The 19,090-nt window shown below is 40.9% G+C and overlaps 1 protein-coding gene across 2 annotated transcripts in view; it reads left to right on the top strand.

Moving 5' to 3' along the window:
* Positions 1–19,090, top strand: part of LOC144040306 (partitioning defective 3 homolog) — a 284,979-nt gene that overhangs the window by 25,791 nt on the left and 240,098 nt on the right. For both annotated transcript variants that reach the window (XM_077554419.1, XM_077554418.1), the window contains exon 2: positions 154–255. In XM_077554419.1, the coding sequence (XP_077410545.1) occupies positions 154–255 (102 nt within the window). The remainder of the gene's footprint in view (positions 1–153; positions 256–19,090) is intronic.

Here is a 19,090-nt window from a genome sequence, read left to right as displayed (position 1 = left end):
AGATCAGCTGATTCCAATATCTGTTGGCTTGGCAGCGATCATATGTTGCATGGCGCAGATAACATCCCAAATCCTATGCACGTGTATGGCAAATAAACTTAATGCTATGGATTTTTCTAACACAACCCCATCTCCCTTTTTTTTTTTTTTAAGGACCCCAGCTATTGGGTCCAGGTCCACAGGTTGGAACACCGTGATGGCGGAATCCTTGACCTGGATGATGTCCTCAGTGATGTGGCGGATGACAAGGACAGGGTAAGTCCTAATGTTTGTATAAATAACATAAATTGTTACTATAAGTGTTTAATAACTCATTTAAACCCAAAACGTATAAATACGTTTTTTATACATTGTCCCTCATTTCCAAAAACATATTTATATGCTGTTGTTTGTTTTTAATGTATCTTTCTGCTAGAGTATACTGAAGGCTTTGATGCAGATAGTGACCTGAAGAGGTCACTAAAAGCAATGGTCGTTATTACAAAAAACGGCCAGCAGGTGGCAGCAGAGTATAAGAGATCAGCCAGGGCTATGTTGCAACCAGCTCTTTTCGCCAGTGTTTTCAACAGGAAAGTGAATAATGATGAAACTTAGCTATATTTTAATGCTAATTGCTGCAAAACGGAAACAGATACAAATATACTTTTTTTTCCTGATGAAAGAAGAGATTCTAATCTTTCTTTCGGTAGGTTCCATGTTTTTATAGCAATAAAACACAATTAGTGATTAATTACTGTTGAGATGCTGAAATGAGATAGTTTCGACAATTTTCCATAAAAAAATTGCTCCAAACGATTACTCAATTATTAAAATAATTGCTGATTACTTTGATAATCGATTACTTGCAAATGAATCGATTAATTTTGACAGCCCCAGATTTGAGTGTGACTTCAACGTTAATGTGCGTGGATGAAAGCGAATGAGCGTGCGTACATGCTCATTATAACGACGAGGTGCCATGGTTACAAATCAGGTGAGATGAAGGGTGAGAGCACCAGTTTTGCACCTGCACCTGCTACTACTCTATTGATGTCAGTAGAGTTTGGGTGGCACTGGAAAGTAAAATCAGTGAGGAATCTCCCGTTTTGAACCCCACCAGTTTCTTATGCGCATTCACGGAAACCTTTCTTTATTAAAAAATAAAAAGTGATTTATTTGAATTTTTTTCCAAACTCAAGACATAGGTTTAGTTTAGAGCCCTTGTTTCACCAAGATTCCTTGACAGTCACCTCACACCTGTTCCACAGCAACTTCAGTGGCTACCCATTACACACCTCATTTCTTTCAAGATCCTTCTCACACTCAAACCCAACAATAACCTCGTCACTATCTCACCAACCTCCCTCACGTTAACAGACCCACCCGGTTCTCTAGGTCACATGTTGCGTTCCGCTCTCGTCCCAGTTGTGCATTTCCTGCATTATTATGATATATTGTGTAAATTTTTCCCACAACAGCTCAAATGAACATTACAACAGTTTGTGTAAACACCGTGTGGGTGTTTGGTTCCTCTTGCGCGTTTATAGTAGTAGTAGTAGTAAATCCAGTCTGTCCAGTTCTTTAGATTGGCAACTCTCTCCTAGATTCTCTGTGTTTAACAATAGGTAACCAAAGACTTTCCCTTAATTTTAGCCAGTTAAAGTTGTTGATGTGAAGCTTTGAAAGGCAGTTTTCACCCTTATGTGTGTGGTTTAATGATTAACGTGAGGGATGACACTAGCTTAGTTGTGCAGTCAATACTGTACCTGTAAAATACATGTGCAGCGATCGTCAAATTATGTTACCAGAGGTGGCAAATCCAGGTCCAGAATGTAAAAACCCAGCCACAGTTTGGCTTTAAACCCTGATGCTACCTAGCTAGCTAGCTCCCTAGCAGGAAAACAAGCACCAGGGAAGCTAGCTAGGAAGCTAGCTTAGCTGGCTAGCACCTGGGGCTAAAGCCAAACTGTGGCAGGGTTCTTACTTTCTGGACCTGGATTTGCCACCTCTGTATGTTACTAAGTAGATTAGCTGTTTAAAAAGAACAAGAAACAAACCATCCAGCATCATGAAGTCTTTTCGTGAGGGCTCTTTCAATTTCAAGTAGGCCTTGACATACCAGGAAAATGGAATTGAATTATATTAACATTAATTTTAATCATCATCATCATCATCATCATCATCATCATTATCATCATCATCATTAACAACAACAACAAATAAGATACTTATTACTTTATCATCAGTTCATCCATGCATTTTCTATACTGCTTATCTTAGGTTTGGTTAATTGCAGCCTATTTGAGCTAAAAGCTTGTCTAAAATACATAGTTTTCAATTGTGTCTTAAAAGAGGTGGTGCATTTCAAAAGGGTCATAATGTTTTTTATAATGTACTACCATTTTTTTTCCGTTTTTTTTTGCCATTTGTTCACGTAACCTTTTGAAATAAATTGTGTTCCTTGTCCTTGTGCAACATCAGTCTTCAGGTTTTTTGTTCTCTGCTGCCACCAGCTGGACAATGATTGAAAATACAGATGATAATAACTCATTACGTCAGAGCTTTTAGAAAAAATAAAAAATATACACAAAAGTATTATTACTAGGTTTGCATACAAAGATACAGATATTTGTAATATTGTTGGTGTTTTTATTTTATTAGGGAAATTTCATATTCATAAAGCTCAAATTTAATCCATGCTTTAAAGTATTTTTGGTTGATGTTAGTCATTAAGAAAGGTCAAAAGAATTTGAAAATATTTTCTAGTGTGTTCAGTTGAAGTCTTTTTTAATTTTATTTTATCATATAAATCTGCAATTGCAGTTATTATGTGACATTGAACTGGAATGTCGGAGTGTTATATATATATATGTTTTTGTTGGATTTCATTTTGTGTTACATTGACAAGACTTGTTGTAGAATAGATATATTTTGACAATAAAAAAGTAAATAACAAAAAAGAAACTATATATATATATATATATATATATATATATATATATATATATATATATACAGTAAGTTGCTCAGAATTTTTAAGAAAAAAACAGATACATTTTTTATTGCTGTGAAATGTGGCTGCAAATTGCTTTGATAGTTGCAATTAATCCTTACACCAGATGGCAAAGTGACAAATTGAAATGAGTCCTTTTTTTTTTTTTAGAGCAGCCTTAGGTGTGAAACAATGGAGGGAAGCGATGCCTTACTAAATCAATGAAAAGGGTTCATTATGGGCAATTATATTCAACTTAAGTGCACAATTACAGTGATATACAAACCTGGCATTGTGTACAAGACACATTTAAGTGAGTGCCTTGCTGCTACTAATTAGTAAGTATTGCCATCTATATTCAACAAGTTCATTATTATTTAAAATAGTCTTTACAGAAACACACCTGGAAAAAAACACAGCAAAAACACCCACCATGTTGCCTTGAAAGAGACAGTGTGAACGGGATATGTGGCCCCTAAGTGTGCGGTGTCTGGACCTGCCTTATTATGATGAGCAGAGGTGAGGAAGGATGCCCTTTCCCGCCGATGCTAATTGAATGCATTGTCGAATCCTCAGGGGTGGCAACGAGAAAACGCTCATTCGTGACGAAGCTGATGAGGCCTTGACCAGATACATGTTATTACACTTTAAGACCACTAAGAGGCGCTGTTGTCCTGCTTTTAGCGATTTAGTGTTGACACTGCCACAACTGTAGGGTACAAATGTCTGTTCTTTTTGTATTTTGAAAAGAATTTTATAAATTTTTGGGGGTGTTAAAATGTTCTGTAGAGAGAAACTATAGATTATGCATATTTATATTTATATTATATATACATACACAGCATATATGTGTATTTAACCACCGATTCAATGGTTTATAATAGGAAACAGATACAAAGCTTTTTATCCCGTGGTGGTCAATTTGCTATTTCCCGGGCCCTCAAGTTGGCATTGCCATGGCAACCGCCGTTGGCACCAAGTGGGCACCTGCTCTGGGTCGAGCTCAAGCTGTGAGTGAAATTAGCCGAGGCTAAAGCTGGGTCCCATCAGCTGTTCCCCAGGTACCAGAACACCGCCCGGGGGAAATCAAAGACTAATTACTAATCACCAAGTGTGTGTGTGTGCGTGCGTTTGTGTGTGTGGAATGAAGTCTTTTGACATTAACTGGGGACTATTGTGTGCGGCTAAACAGTGTAAAGCCGCATGTTTTCATATATGATAACTGTCACAAACAAAGTTGCTTTCATGAAATATGTTAATTGATCCATACGGATCAATTTGATTTGCATATTGCAAACGTGGGCCTATTAATTGAGCAGCAGTGCATGTTTTAGTTTTTGCTAAAAATGGATATCTGATAAAATGATGATGGTCGTTCATTTCTTCTGGTTATTGAAGTAACATGAAATATGCATGATCACTTTGAGGAAGAGTATTGATTACGGTACATTATATTGGTCTGTTGGTAAGATTGTCTGAATGCCTTTTTAATATTTAACAAAATAATACTAGATTAGACATTTATGTTTTTGTATCGGCATTTTGATGTTGTTAAATGAAATCGTATATCCATTTCAAAGGCTGTTGCCTTTCCAGTTTGAGATATGAAATGACCGCATGTTTTATTTTCGACTTCTTAAGATAAATAAACCAATACTCTTATACAGTAAATAACATTAAATTCATCAGTGCATGTAGTTTGCAGTGGATCTACACCACGTCATTACGAGAGCTGTTGATATTTTCTGACTACAAACCAACATTTTCGGCAAAAATATTAAAACTAATATGTTTAATATTTTTGCCTATTTTTTTGTGGGAATGCTGAACAGCATCCCCGCATGTTGTTTCCAACTTTTATTATTATATCAGGCACTTTTTATTCTCCACACTTTTTTGCCAACATTATACATCCGATTTACACAATTTCAACTTGCTTCAAAAATTCACGCCTTACTGGGAACATATCGTCTGATTCCACATTACATACAGTTTTCGCACAATTTAGCTCTTTGACTGCCAGACGTTTTCAGAAAAGGGATGCCGTGGGTGCCAGCCGATTTAAGCATTTTTGACTGATCTTTCAAGGTCCACAGAAAATTATGTGTTTGGACTATGGAAACACACATACTACCAAATGAAAGATTGGACTCTCATCTTTCATCAGAAAAAAAAGTTTGTTTCTACTTTATTCCGTTTTTCAGTAATCAACAATAGAAAATGGTTAGTTTCACCTCTGTTTTGAAAAAAAAACCCAACGTCTTTTAACGTCTTTGGCACTCCTCCATAGGATTTTACTAAACGTTATTTAACGTTTTTGGCAGTCAAAGAGTTTTTAACATTAAATATAAACTTTTCCCCATTCATTTTCAATGGGACTGACATTGAACTTTTTCTAAGTCCCACTTTCCACGCCCACTTCCATACATACAACATATCATAATTACCAACTTTTTGATACTGCTCGGTGGCGCAGTTGGTAAAGTGCATTGTCCAATAACCTGCAGTTTGCAGGTCCGAATCCCACCTTCGACTGTACATTGCAAATATATCCGTGGCCGTTATACTAAGTGATATACATGTATACCAACTGAGTATCATATCAGCAAATGGATTATCATTTCACTGAAATGAATAAATGCAGATGACACTTTTCAAAAATAAAAACGCCATTAGCCATGTTTTTGAACAAGTCAAGTTCGCTCAGTGGTTACCCGGGTTCAAACCCCCGCTTGAACCGCATTTTAGTACATTCGATGGTTCAATACCAACTGACTATCATATCAGGAAATGGATTATAATGTCACTGAAATGATTTAATGCACATGCATTCAAATCTTAGCATTCCCACGCAATTTCTGCAGAAATTGCACTTTGTCTAGTTAGCAATATTATTGCTAAAAATATCGTATCAGGGGGCTCGGTAAGTAAGTCGAATTTGTTTCCGGTGAGGGTTGGACTCCGCCAAGGTTGCCCTTTGTCACCGATTCTGTTCATAACTTTTATGGACAGAATTTCTAGGCGTAGCCGAGGCGTTGAGGGGGTCCGGTTTGGTGGCCTCAGCATTGCATCTCTGCTTTTTGCAGATGATGTGGTGCTGTTGGCTTCTTCAAGCCGTGACCTCCAGCTCTCACTGGAGCGGTTCGCAGCCGAGTGTGAAGCGGTTGGGATGAGGATCAGCACCTCCAAATCCGAGACCATGGTCCTCAGTCGGAAAAGGGTGGAGTGCCCTCTCCGGGTCGGGGAGGAGGTCCTGCCCCAAGTGGAGGAGTTCAAGTATCTTGGGGTCTTGTTCACGAGTGAGGGTAGGTTAGAGCGGGAGATCGACAGGCGGATCGCTGCAGACGCTGTATCGGTCCGTTGTGGTGAAGAAGGAGCTAAGCCGAAAGGCAAAGCTCTCGATTTACCGGTCGATCTACGTTCCTGCCCTCACCTATGGTCACGAGCTGTGGGTCGTGACCGAAAGAACAAGATCCCGGATACAAGCGGCCGAAATGAGCTTCCTCCGCAGGGTAGCCGGGCTCCCCCTTAGAGATAGGGTGAGAAGCTCGGTCATCCGAGAGGGACTCAGCGTCGAGTCGCTGCTCCTCCACGTTGAGAGGAACCAGTTGAGGTGGCTCGGGCATCTGGTTCGGATGCCTCCTGGACGCCTCCCTGGGGAGGTGTTCCGGGCATGTCCTACCGGCAGGAGGCCCCGGGGACGACCCAGGACACGCTGGAGAGACTATGTCTCTCGGCTGTCCTGGGAACGCCTTGGGGTCCCGTCGGATGAGCTGGCTGAAGTGGCTGGGGAGAGGGAAGTCTGGGCTTCCCTGCTAAAGCTGCTGCCCCCGCGACCCGACCCCGGATAAGCGGAAGAAGACGGACGGACGGACGGATTGCTAAAAATAAACATATTGACAAATATGCAGTTAGTAAGTAAACAATAAGACACCTTCAACACATTTGACTCTCAGTCAAGTGAGATCAGCATGCAGGAGCATCACTAAATCTGCATGTAAGGCAGAATATCCTCACCTCCACTGTTTTGTTCAGATATTTATGGGCAACAGCAGGCACTTTTTCCATTTAATTTCTCTCCAAGGCTTTGAATGTATCGCATCTTTTTGTTTGTTTATTAGGTCGGCAGTTTTGAAGCCACACTTTCTTGGGAAAGGTTGTTGTTCCTTTTCAGCAGCTCCCGCCTTCACACAGTTATAATCCCTCACAGAGGGGATATAGCCAATGTAATCACGGCCTTTGTGCGCCTCGCCATCAGGGGAACCACAGGGTTTACTTCGAACAACTGTATGGCCTGCTGGTCATTTTATCCTTGTAAAACACAAGAAAACACAATACTTTTATGGTAATTAATGGACTTTTTGAGTGGATGTGCTTTGCATACACTCCCATAACCCATCAAACGTATTGGAATGGTGAGGCCAATTTTTAATTTTTAATTTTATTTTTTGCAGCTGTAGACTGAAAACATTTGGGTTTGACATCAAAAGGTGAACGATTAACTTGGTATTTACATAATGAAGATCTATTTGGAAGATAGGAGCTTTAGTTTGCTTCCACTTTTCGTGTGAGTAAAATTAAGTGTAAAAGGTGACATTTCTGATATTCATATGTTACTATGAAGTACCAAACAACAATGATGACGGCTAATTTTTATAGAAAGACCTATACATCCCATTATAGCATTTTCCTTAAAATTGCATGAAATTAATGCCAATTTGTATTCTTCTAATTTCTAGTTCCTGATCATAAAATGGTCCCACCGTCACAAGTAACGATACTTTGAAAAAAATAGGCTAGGTAATGCCCATCCCTAGTTATGCCTTCATTGGAGTACAAGTTGGCTTCAGTTGCATCGTATATGCAATATGATATACTCTTAACTGCCCAAAGTAAAGATGCAGCTTGAAAAGCTTTGGATGTCCCTTAACATAGGTTAAAATCAGGTCACGTTACCAAACATATTATCCAGCGTGTTAGAGACAACACAATCAGTAGCGTAGCTGTCTTTGATAGCTCTCCCCCTAACAGAAGTGTTTTTTGCACAAATTGTTCATGACATACTTTCAACTTGCCAGTATATTGTATGGTAATGCTGCTGGTATTTAGCCAGAATAATAATAAAAAAATACATATGTGGGGAGATGCCATGATACCACTACATTGACCCCCCTTCAGGAATAGGGTAGGTTGTCCTGGTTGACAGCTGTCAGGGCCTCTTTGGTTCGAGTGACTGGGTAGGTATTTTGCCAAACAAGCCTTTTATCTGTGCTGATCTGTGGTGGGCCTTGGGGAGAGTAATTGGGTCAGAGACAAACCATAAATGAAGATGACAGATACAGACTCTCCTACTGAGCTCTTGGCATCCTGTCATATGCCCCGGAAGGGATGAGCCAATGTGATGAGAAGTGGTTTTGTTTTTTCTATAGAAGGCCCTATAGCAACCAATGGAAACAGTGACAAAAATAGGGTCAGACATCATCCTGGTTTCTGTTTGAAATCCTATAATCTCACCCTATGGCTGCTAGGGAGTTGATCTCCTACATTTTTTTTGTTTTCTGTTTAGAAACATAGAAGAAGTTGAAGAAGGAAAAACTATTGTAATAATAAAAATAAGGTAGCAGGGAACAAAGAAGCAAGAAAAAAGGAAGGAAGGAAGCTATGATATTGGGCCACTTCCTGTTGATGTTGGGCGAGTTCCAGCGGATTTTGGGCCACTTACTAGTCACTTTTGATATTGGGTGACTTCTTGTTTATTTTGGGCCACTTGTGGGTCACTTCCTGTTGATATTAGGTCACTACCTGTTGATTTTGGGCCACTTCGGGGTCATTTCCTGTTGATTTTTGGCCACTTCCGGGTCACTTCCTGTTAATATTAGGTAACTTACTATTGATTTTAGGGTGAACCGGGGTGTACCTAATTATGTGGGGGTGTAAAATGTTGAATTATGGGTAAATTTAGACATATTGAAAAGTATCCCCAAGATGAATTGAATAAGGTGAATGTTGGTCTTTTCCTGTTGATACAGGTCACTTCCTGTTGATTTTGGGCCACTTACAGGTCACTTCCTGTTGCTATTGGGTCATTTCCTGTTAATTTGGGCCACTTCCGGGTCATTTCCTGTTGATTTTTGGCCACTTCCGGGTCACTTCCTGTTGATATTATGTAACTTACTATTGATTTTAGGGTGAACCGGGGTGTACCTAATTATTTGGGGGTGTAAAATGTTGAATTATGGGTAAATTTGGACATGTTGAAAAGCATCCCCAAGATGAATTGAATAAGGTGAATGTAGGTCTTTTCCTGTTGATACAGGTCACTTCCTGTTGATTTTGGGCCACTTACAGGTCACTTCCTGTTGCTATTGGGTCATTTCCTGTTAATTTGGGCCACTTCCGGGTCATTTCCTGTTGATTTTTGGCCACTTCCGGGTCACTTCCTGTTGATATTAGGTAACTTACTATTGATTTTAGGGTGAACCGGGGTGTACCTAATTATTTGGGGGTGTAAAATGTTTAATTATGGGTAAATTTGGACATGTTGAAAAGCATCCCCAAGATGAATTGAATAAGGTGAATGTAGGTCACTTCCTGTTGATAACAGGTCACTTCCTGTTGATTTTGGGCCACTTATGGGTAACTTGCTGTTGATATTGGGTCATTTCCTGTTGGTTTTGGGCCACTTCTGGCTCACGTCCTGTTGATATTAGGTCACTTACTGTTGATTTTGGGGTGAACCGGGGTGTACCTAATTATTTGGGGGTGTAAAATGTTGAATTATGGGCAAATTTGGACATGTTGAAAAGCATCCCCAAGAAGAATTGAATAAGGTGAATGTAGGTCACTTCCTGTTGATACAGGTCACTTCCTATTGATTTTGGGCCACTTACAGGTCACTTCCTGTTGATATTGGGTCATTTCCTGTTGATTTGGGCCACTTCCCGGGTCATTTCCTGTTGATTTTTGGCCACTTCCGGGTCACTTCCTGTTGATATTATGTAACTTACTATTGATTTTAGGGTGAACTGGGGTGTACCTAATTATTTGGGGGTGTAAAATGTTGAATTATGGGTAAATTTGGACATGTTGAAAAGCATCCCCAAGATGAATTGAATAAGGTCAATGTAGGTCACTTCCTGTTGATTTTGGGCCACTTCTGGGTCACCTCCTGTTGATATTAGGTCACTTACTGTTAATTTTGGGGTGAACCGGGGTGTACCTAATTATTTGGGGGTGTAAAATGTTGAATTATGGGTAAATTTGGACATGTTAAAAAGCATCCCCAAGATGAATTGAATTTCAAATGGGAACGATGTAAATGCGTAATGTTGAATCTGCCATTGGGAATGAATGGGGAAATTTGGGGTGCAAAACAGGAAATTGTCGGTGAACCATGAATTTTTGGATTGAGAAAAATAGATGCACTGTTGCCTGCCGTGAATTTTTGTAATATGGGTGAGAATCTGTCCAAAATTAGAAAGGAGTAGCACGCTAAATAAGTGCGAGGAATAAACTATAATAAAGTTGAAGGTGCAGAATAGCATATTTGTGAAGGCCACACAGCCTTCACACAACAAAAAAACAAATGAAGTCTTGTTTAAAGACACGGGTGCTTCCTGATATAACGTAGTGAATGTAGAAGAACTGAAGACAACCAAAGAAGGAGAAAAGACTCACTCAGACTGGAGAGCAGGCACTGAGGCCGTGAGCTAAGCCGAATCTGGCATTGCGACTGGTTGCTGTTCAGAGCTCAAGTTGACACTGGCACGTGGAGGCAGGCAGGCCGTGCCAAAGCTCAGGAGCTAAGCTTGGTAGTGAACACTTTAGGCTTGCATATTGTTGCAGAGAGGCAGCCGAATCCCCGCGAACGTCATCGGAGTACATTCTCAGTGCTGCTGTACTCATTTGAAAAGGCTCTTCAGATTACGTTGTTCTGTTTTCTAATACCGAAGGCTTACATACATCTTCCATCTCCACTGGAGAACCACTAGCTTGGGTTTGTACAACAACATAAGAATGGAGTGCAAAAATGTCTTTCATGTAGCTGTATTTCATGTGTCTCGATTCTCAAAACAAACCTCTGTTATTAAATGAAGTGTCATCAAAGCTGTATGATTCAGTGTTGGAGGGCATCTGAAGGTAAGTAGGCCACTTTGACAAACTATGAGTAGATCTTTGTGTGCAAACATATTTTGAACTCTTCCACAGCATGTCTTCCTTCTCTTTTCTTTCCAAAAAGAATCTCATCACATGCGGTGAGCAGCGGTGTATGCCTTTACTTGGAACATGTTGATTCCTTGCATGAATGCCTTATGTCTGTCGTACGACAGATGTGCTACAGCTTAGCCCCCCCCCCAGTTACAGCTCATTATGTGAACATGTGTGTGTCCTTTTATTTGTGAGCAAGAAAACTTTTCACGCAAAACCCATTGAGAAGTAAGTGGGGAGTCTTGCCTGTAAAGAAGCAAATAAAAAAAGACATTTTCACTCAGAAGACACTCATCCACATGCTCACACAGTGGGATGCTTTGTGATACTGTTTTTTTTTGTTTTTGCTAGGAAAAAAATATATACACCTTTCAACTCCAATAGACCTCAATAGTTGTCGGGACATAAACCAGCATTTCGAAATGACTTTATGGAACGCCATTTGAATATTTTGTTGACATCCTTGATTCATCTAAAGGTACTAGTACATAGTGATGGGAAAATGAAGCTTCATGAAGCTTCATGAAGCTTTTTTTTTTTTTTTACACCTGTAGATGGTGGTCTTGGTTTAAATATAAAGGCCATACAGTTCCACTGCATCTTTAAACCAAGAGTGCCATCTATAGGAGTAAAAAATCACAAGTGCTTCATGAAGCTTTCATAAAGTTTCATTTACAAGTATGCTGTTTGTCTTCACTCGGAAAACTTAGCCAGAATAATAGGATAGCTCATGTCACTAGGGAGGTAGAACTGTGCACTAGTTGAAAACTATGTGCTACTAGTACTACTAGTGACATCAGAAATTTCCAGGGGTCTAGAGATTCACTAGTAGCATATACTGCAGATGTCAACTAGTGCACAGTTTTGCCTCACTAGTAACATTTAGTTGTCTTACTATTAGGGCTGTAACAATATCCAAACATCACCCTATTGTGTTATCACGATATGAACCTCACGATATGATACTTATTACAATATTGTGGGGAGGTTGGAATTATTATAAAAAGCTCACAATACTGTGTGTGTGGCTTATGTAGAATAAGAATATGAATACAAATAAACACAAGCAATTGCACGTTAATGTCTCGTCTATATAATGCTAATTAGCAGAGGTCATAATTATACATATATTTAAAATAGTATAGGTATCATTAACCTCAATATACAGTCACTAATAGCACTTAATTTTGAGGCACTTACTTGCTAATCCGCATCCACAATGAGTCAATTTGTGGAGGAACTCAAACGTTCCCCTTCATCTGGCCATTAGCGTTGGTCAAAACATGCCTAATTAAAATTAACCCCAAGGCGTTATTGTGACCATTTTTTGACTTTTTGTTGGTTCTGACCAAGCCATTTCAAAGTAAAATACTGCCCACGGGTTAAACCGCACTAATAAACTTACCACCAGAGGGCGCTGGAACTGGATGTGCCGCTTCGTATCACGCCCGACGACCAAGCTGAATATCAAGGATATCAAATAAATGCTTAAATGGGTTTCCTTACATTCAGGAAGTGACCTTTTGGTTGTAACCCTATTATGGATGAGACTAATGTCCTCCACTGTGATTTGCCTCTTGATTATCTTCGGACAGATGCAGAAACATAGCGCGCACTTGAAGAACAATAAGAATGAGCGTGACATTTTTTTTTTTTAAATCCTTGTGTGTACCAGGCTTGAATCTAATGTGCACTTTGGAATAAGGTTGAGTTTCCTCTACCCTTTTAGTCGCCACTCTATCACAACCACCAGCTGGGTCCTCCTTTCTGCCTGTGATGTGGAAAGTGGTCATGGTTGCCCTCGGCCATGTTGGAGGGGTTGCGGGGAGCGCCGGGGCAAGCAAATTGGCAGGATATTCAGAGCCTGTATTCAGAGCCTGGCCCAAAGCCCCCCCCCCCTCACCACTTGGCAAATATTGCTCCCTTTTGCCACTTGCGCTGCTTCTCCACTGACGCCATAGCATCGTGTTCCTACTGCTGTTCTACTTTTTGGCAAAAACTTTCTGTGGCTTCTCAGTGATTTGACACGCTCTCAGTTGTCTTTTCACTCTCCACCACGCTTCGCAGTTTGTTCCGCTCCCGACACCGTGCTGTGTTTTCTTTAGATCAAACCCCCGCCTGCTAGATTTGTACGCTCGGCTTTTGTGTCGTGTCATTATTATGTCTGGGAGAGAGAGAGCTAGAAAAAAAGGCAAGCGTGAGGTATTACATTGGAGTGTGCGGAGCTGCAGGTTGATATGAATATCAAAGACTTCGTTTCCCGCCAGCAGGTGATGGTGCCTGTGGCGCTCCTACACAGACAGGTGGTCTCATCTGGTGTGTGTGTGTTTGAGTTTTTTGGTGTCTGTATGTTCACCTCTCCTGTTTAAAAAACTGCACATAGCGCATGGTATCTGGTATATAGTGTGTATTTGTGTATATCAGATTGTGGCTTGTGTTATTTAACCGTGACGTCTCATCCATTTTAAGGAGCCCGGTTTCGGTGGGGGGTGCGTGTATACCAGGTGGAACAAAACCTTCACTGCCTGTATTTCATGGTTGGCTTGGTAGAAGAGAAGGTTGAGATGAAATTGCTATTTCAATTGATTCTGCTTTCTCTAATGGTTTGAATTCAATAGCTGGTTTGAGTTGTAACGCTGCTGGAGAATAACTAACTGTTCTCACGAGAACATAAAATTAGAATTGGAGTCTTTGTTTTCGCTGCTTGGGATTTTGTTAAAGAAAAACCCAACTACTTCTTGTTTACTTTTTGCGTTTTGGAATGTTCTAAGTAACGTGACTGAATCTTGATATGTTCTCAGTGCTGGAAAAAGACCGATCCAGTGGAAGTTGCCGTCATAATGGTCCGTGTAGATAATTTTTCGATAAGGGTTAAAAAATTAGATCCTGAACATAGATTTATTAGTCTTTAAGTGAATAGCCTTATTTGTCAGCTCGCCAGGTAACCATACAACTCGCACAACAAAAAGTCTATTAAGTTAAGAGGACACCAGAGAATTGCTCATGTATACAAAACAACTCCTCATTTGCCATTGATTCACTCAACGTGCACTGGGAGCATGTCAGTGACAGCACACATCGGAAGAATAATCATCTCTCCAGGGTGTCACAATGATCCACTGGCTGAAAATGGGAGTTCCAGTCTGTGCATTGCTGATTTATGGCATCCATAGGTTGGACTTTTGCTCAGTCTACAGCAGGGGGCACTGTGGTGTCACCATTGCACAGTAGAATGAGCAGACTCCTCTAAACAAATGACATTTAAAAAAAAGAATCTTGTCATTTACTTAAAGATTGTATTTTTTCCAGCAGAATTAATCAATAGTTTACCTTGAGAGTTTTCTACTATCAGGTATTTGGTTGATAATGATCTTTTAAAAGTGAGGTACAAAGTGTTTCAAGTTTTGGTCACCTGGGATATCTCCTTACTTACTGTTTGATGGGTATTTCAGAGGAATGTTGAAGACAAGGGGTGTTCACTGTTCAGCACCCTCTTTGTGAAAACCCAATGCTCTGTTCTGAAGTTTACAATGATAGATCCCTTTATGGACTTCTCATCACAGTGGGACTCTTCAGATCTGATCAGCCCAGTCCGGCTTTTATTCACTCACGCATGCTCGTTTATTGAAAACTTCAAACTACACCGAGGCTGTAAACTTGGAACAAACTTTGTCCAAAGTTCCCCTGAAGTGCTTTCATAGGAAGTGCATAACATGCATGAAGCCTTCACTTCCTCGCTACACATCACGGTTATGACAGGAAAGAGTTTGAAGAGACATTCCTTCTCCAGAGGCAATGGTGGGAGAGGCTCCCATTTATTATCCACTGTCGTCCTCCTCTTCCTCAGCTAGTTGCCTTACATCATGCGTGAAATGGGTCCAAATGGGTTCCCTTTGTCTATTGAAAGGATTCCTGTTATGCTTAACACGTGAAGCTTGACCTGGAATGCGGTTCTGCGATATTCACCCTGCATCATTGGAGTCGCACTGTAAACAGTAAGGGGGACTTCTAGCACACTTGTAACCCAAAGTTTTTTTCTTTGTCTTTTTGTTAAGCTTTGTGTACTGAGGATAACCATCCTTTTTTTTTTTTTGTCTGCTTATCCTTTTCACAGCCATCAGGAGATGGAACATATTCCATCTGATTTAAGGGAAAATCCAGACTATACCCTAGACTGGCCGTCAGTCAATCAGAGGACACATATAGAGACAGACGACTATTCACACTGTCACGGAAGCCACAGTGCTTTAATGGAAATCTGGCGAGTGGGCTGTTACACTATCAGTCACTACATACCAAGGATAACATTGTATAAACAACGGTCAGTGCTGTAAAATCCATGCTATGGCTATAATGGGCAATTCAGACTTCAATGAAGAAGTAGAAACACTGTGTGGTCCTCCATTGTTATTTTGTTATGGACGTACACGTATGGACTGCTACTCTTATTTCACCGAAACAGACTTCTACTCTGAGACCAGTTGTGAAATGTCTTCAGGCTCAGAAAACAGTAGCTGTTAAATCTTGGCAAACATATGGTCAAAACTGATTGTGTGTATTACAAATAAGAAATGATTGATTGGATGCATACACACGTGCCACGGGCAGCACACTAAGGACATTCAATCACTAAGGAAGAGATATCAGGGCTCGTGCCCTGAGCAGTTTGGCACCTCTCCAGCAACTAGTCCCAATTTCCACATGTTTGGACTTGGATGAGTAGGGTAGTATAGGTCTCAAAATTCGGTCGTCGAGGGCTGCAGTCCTGCATGTTTTAGAGGTTTCGCTCCTCCAACATGCTTGATTCAAAGGATCAACTCATCAGCAAGCTCCGCAGAAACCTGATAATGATTTGATTCAAGACCCATGACCGAGAGCAGGCGTAGGGAACGCTTGTCCTTGAGAGCCACTGTCCTGCCTGTTGTCGATGCCTCCCTTCACCAGCACACCTGAACAGGGTCGCTATGAGGCTTCTACAGAGCTTGCTGATGAGCTGATCATTTGAGTCAGCCGTGTTGGATGAGCGAGACATCAAAAACAGGCAGAACAGTGTCTCTCAAGGACCAGGGCTCCCGACCTCTAACCTAAAGGTTTCGTTGTCTCGTCTAAATTAGTTGATGGATTTGTAGATGTCCCTTTGGTTTGGTCAGTCTGTCTTTGACAATTTTCAAGAGGTACAAAGGGTACAGTCTTGCATGTTTTAGAGGTTTCACTCCTCCAACATGCTCGATTCAAAGGATTAGCTCGTCAGCGAGCTCTGCAGAAACCTGATAACGATACCGACAATTTGATTCAAGACCTATGACCGAGAGCAGGCATAGGGAACGCTCGTCCTTGAGAGTCACTGTCCTGCCTGTTGTCAATGTCTTTCTCTACCAACACACCTGAACAGGATCGCTTCAGAGGTGGCAAATCCAGGTTCAGAAAGTAAAAACCCTGCCCACAGTTTGGCTTTAGCCCCTGATGCTAGCTAGCTAGCTAGCTCCCTAGCAGGTAAACAAGCACCATGGGAGCTAGCTAGTGAGCTAGCTAGCTAGCACCTGAAAGTAAAAACCTTGCCACAGTTTGGCTTTAAACCCTGATGCTTCCTAGCTACCTAGCTCCCTAGCAGTCAAACAAGCACCATGGGAGCTAGCTAGGAGGGGCTAAAACCAAACTGTGGCAGGGTTATTACTTTCTGGACTTGGATTTGCCACCTCTGATCGCTATCAGGCCTCTACAGAGCTTGCTGATGAGCTGATCATTTTTAAGTCAGTTGTGTTGGAGGAGCAAGACATTAAAAACAGGCAGAACAGTGTCTCTCAAGGACCAGGGCTCCCGACCCCTGACTTAGAGGTTCCTTTCTCTCATCTAAATTAGTTGATGGATTTGTAGATGTCCCCTTTGGTTTGATCTGTCCGTCTTTGCCAATTCTTTCTGATTGAGGTGACATCCCTTTGTCACCAAAATCAGCATACATCAGACCTTGCGGTGCATTCTTAACACAAAGTTGCTTTTCATCAACGTTTTTTTTTTTTTGCAGGTCCAATGAAGACTTCAGTCATATACTTCACACATTAGACCTTTACAGTAATATCGTCTTTCCTTGTGGTGCACTATAGAAAACTTTTCTCCATCCACAGTATGCTTCAAATTCCATCGCTCTCTGCTTCCCAATTCCCACCGTACACATCTTCGGTGAACGGCTCATTGGTGCTGCTTGCACACCACCGAGAGCTTACTCCCTGAAAGCGTATTGGCCCAGAGCTGGTTAACTTTTCCAGCTTATGCAGTTGATGGAGTCAAGCAGCCACCACCAGCTTCTCTTATCCCAGCTAAAACCTGCATTGTGCTCCTGAGGTTTAGAGATGAGGAGAGGGCGCACTGTCAATAGATAGGAGGGAGCGGGAGACAAAGCAGGTTGCAAAACTTCTGCTTCTCAGTTGAAGTTCAAAACACTCTAAAAAAAAAAAGTCGAGGGGAGACACAAAATGTACACCACCGAAATGTCCGTCACATAACTATGACCGACACGAAGTTGTGCTCTACCAAAGCTGCAAGCGAGTGGCGTTAAGACAGAACCTTTCTAGAACATCTTTCTTGACTCTTAAAGTGGCAGTTGCACATTTTGTCATGCCACGGACACACACACAGCTTCGTGATCTGTAATTATATCCTTTATTGTGATTGTGACATCTGGAAGCAGTTAAACTAAAATATTGACATTGCACTTAAGCTGTATTGACTAAGGGGGGGACATGTTCTGTGACTTATGCGGGACTATTAAGCCCAATGGAGCTTGGAACAATGCGGGTGATATAATGACTCCTGTGAGCAATGTTTTGTCTCTGAAGCGGTGCCTGAAGGCAGTGTGGCTCTTTTGGGCAACGGCTTGTCACATTTCTTTGTGCTTTTGGCCAACTTCAGAAAAACTCCAGCGGGAGTTGATTACGCATACATAACCTGACCATGCTGTCGAAGAAATGACAAAAATAAGCAATCACAATGTACAAAAGTAGAGCTGAGACGAGTCCTACTGTACAGTGGGAAATTATTCATATCTTTTGGTGCCCGGGCTCGAAATTCTCCAGTGTAACCTGTTTACCCAAAAACACACATCACTGTTTTTTACATTACCCAGTGGCAGTGGCTATATGTCCTTAATGGAGCTGAGGAGAAACAGTAGTTTCGCGCACTTGGCGGATGAGTTTTATTGCTCCTCAATGAGATGAGCTTATTGGAGGCCTCCTTTTTAGGAGGTGGGGTTTTATGGTTGATTGTGTGGATGTGAGCAGTCATAAACCTAAGTAGAGGCAACCTTATTTTATGATCTCATTTGGGACCTTTTTTTTCCTCAGGAATAACACAATGTAATGCGATTGCTGAAAAAATACACGTTTCTGCTGATGGCAAAATTTTTGTCGAAGCCGAAAGATCGCTGTTTCAAAGCGATGTCATGTCTTGTGTTGTATGCACCCGGAATGTTTTACATTAAGGAGCAGTGCAGTCAAGATGGGTCAAGCATCACTAAATAGTCATTTTATACACTAAAAGACGTTTTTAACCCTGGAGAACCCAAGAACCCTTTTCTTCTTTGGAAAATTATGAATTATACATTAAATGACTGCTATAAATTCACTGAACACCAAAATATATGTTTTTTTCAATTTTAACCCTTCCCTAATTTAGGATTAGGGCAAAATTTGACCCTTTGGTATTTAGGGGTATCATTTCGAAAAATCAGAATAACAAAAACTGTCAGTAAACTATTTAGAATTTAAGAAAATAATCAATCAAATACACAGCTACATTGAACAATATAATTTTTTTGTTTTATTTGTTGCATTTTAGCCATCTTGTCACCACCACTCTGGCTCATGTAAGTGCAATATTCATCCACTAGATGGCCCCATGCAGGGGTCAGAAGTGGCA

Source organism: Vanacampus margaritifer, chromosome 20 (assembly GCF_051991255.1).
Source record: "Vanacampus margaritifer isolate UIUO_Vmar chromosome 20, RoL_Vmar_1.0, whole genome shotgun sequence".
NCBI lineage: Eukaryota > Metazoa > Chordata > Actinopteri > Syngnathiformes > Syngnathidae > Vanacampus > Vanacampus margaritifer.
Note: the sequence above shows the minus strand (reverse complement) of the source record. Positions and strands in the feature narration are given on the sequence as shown.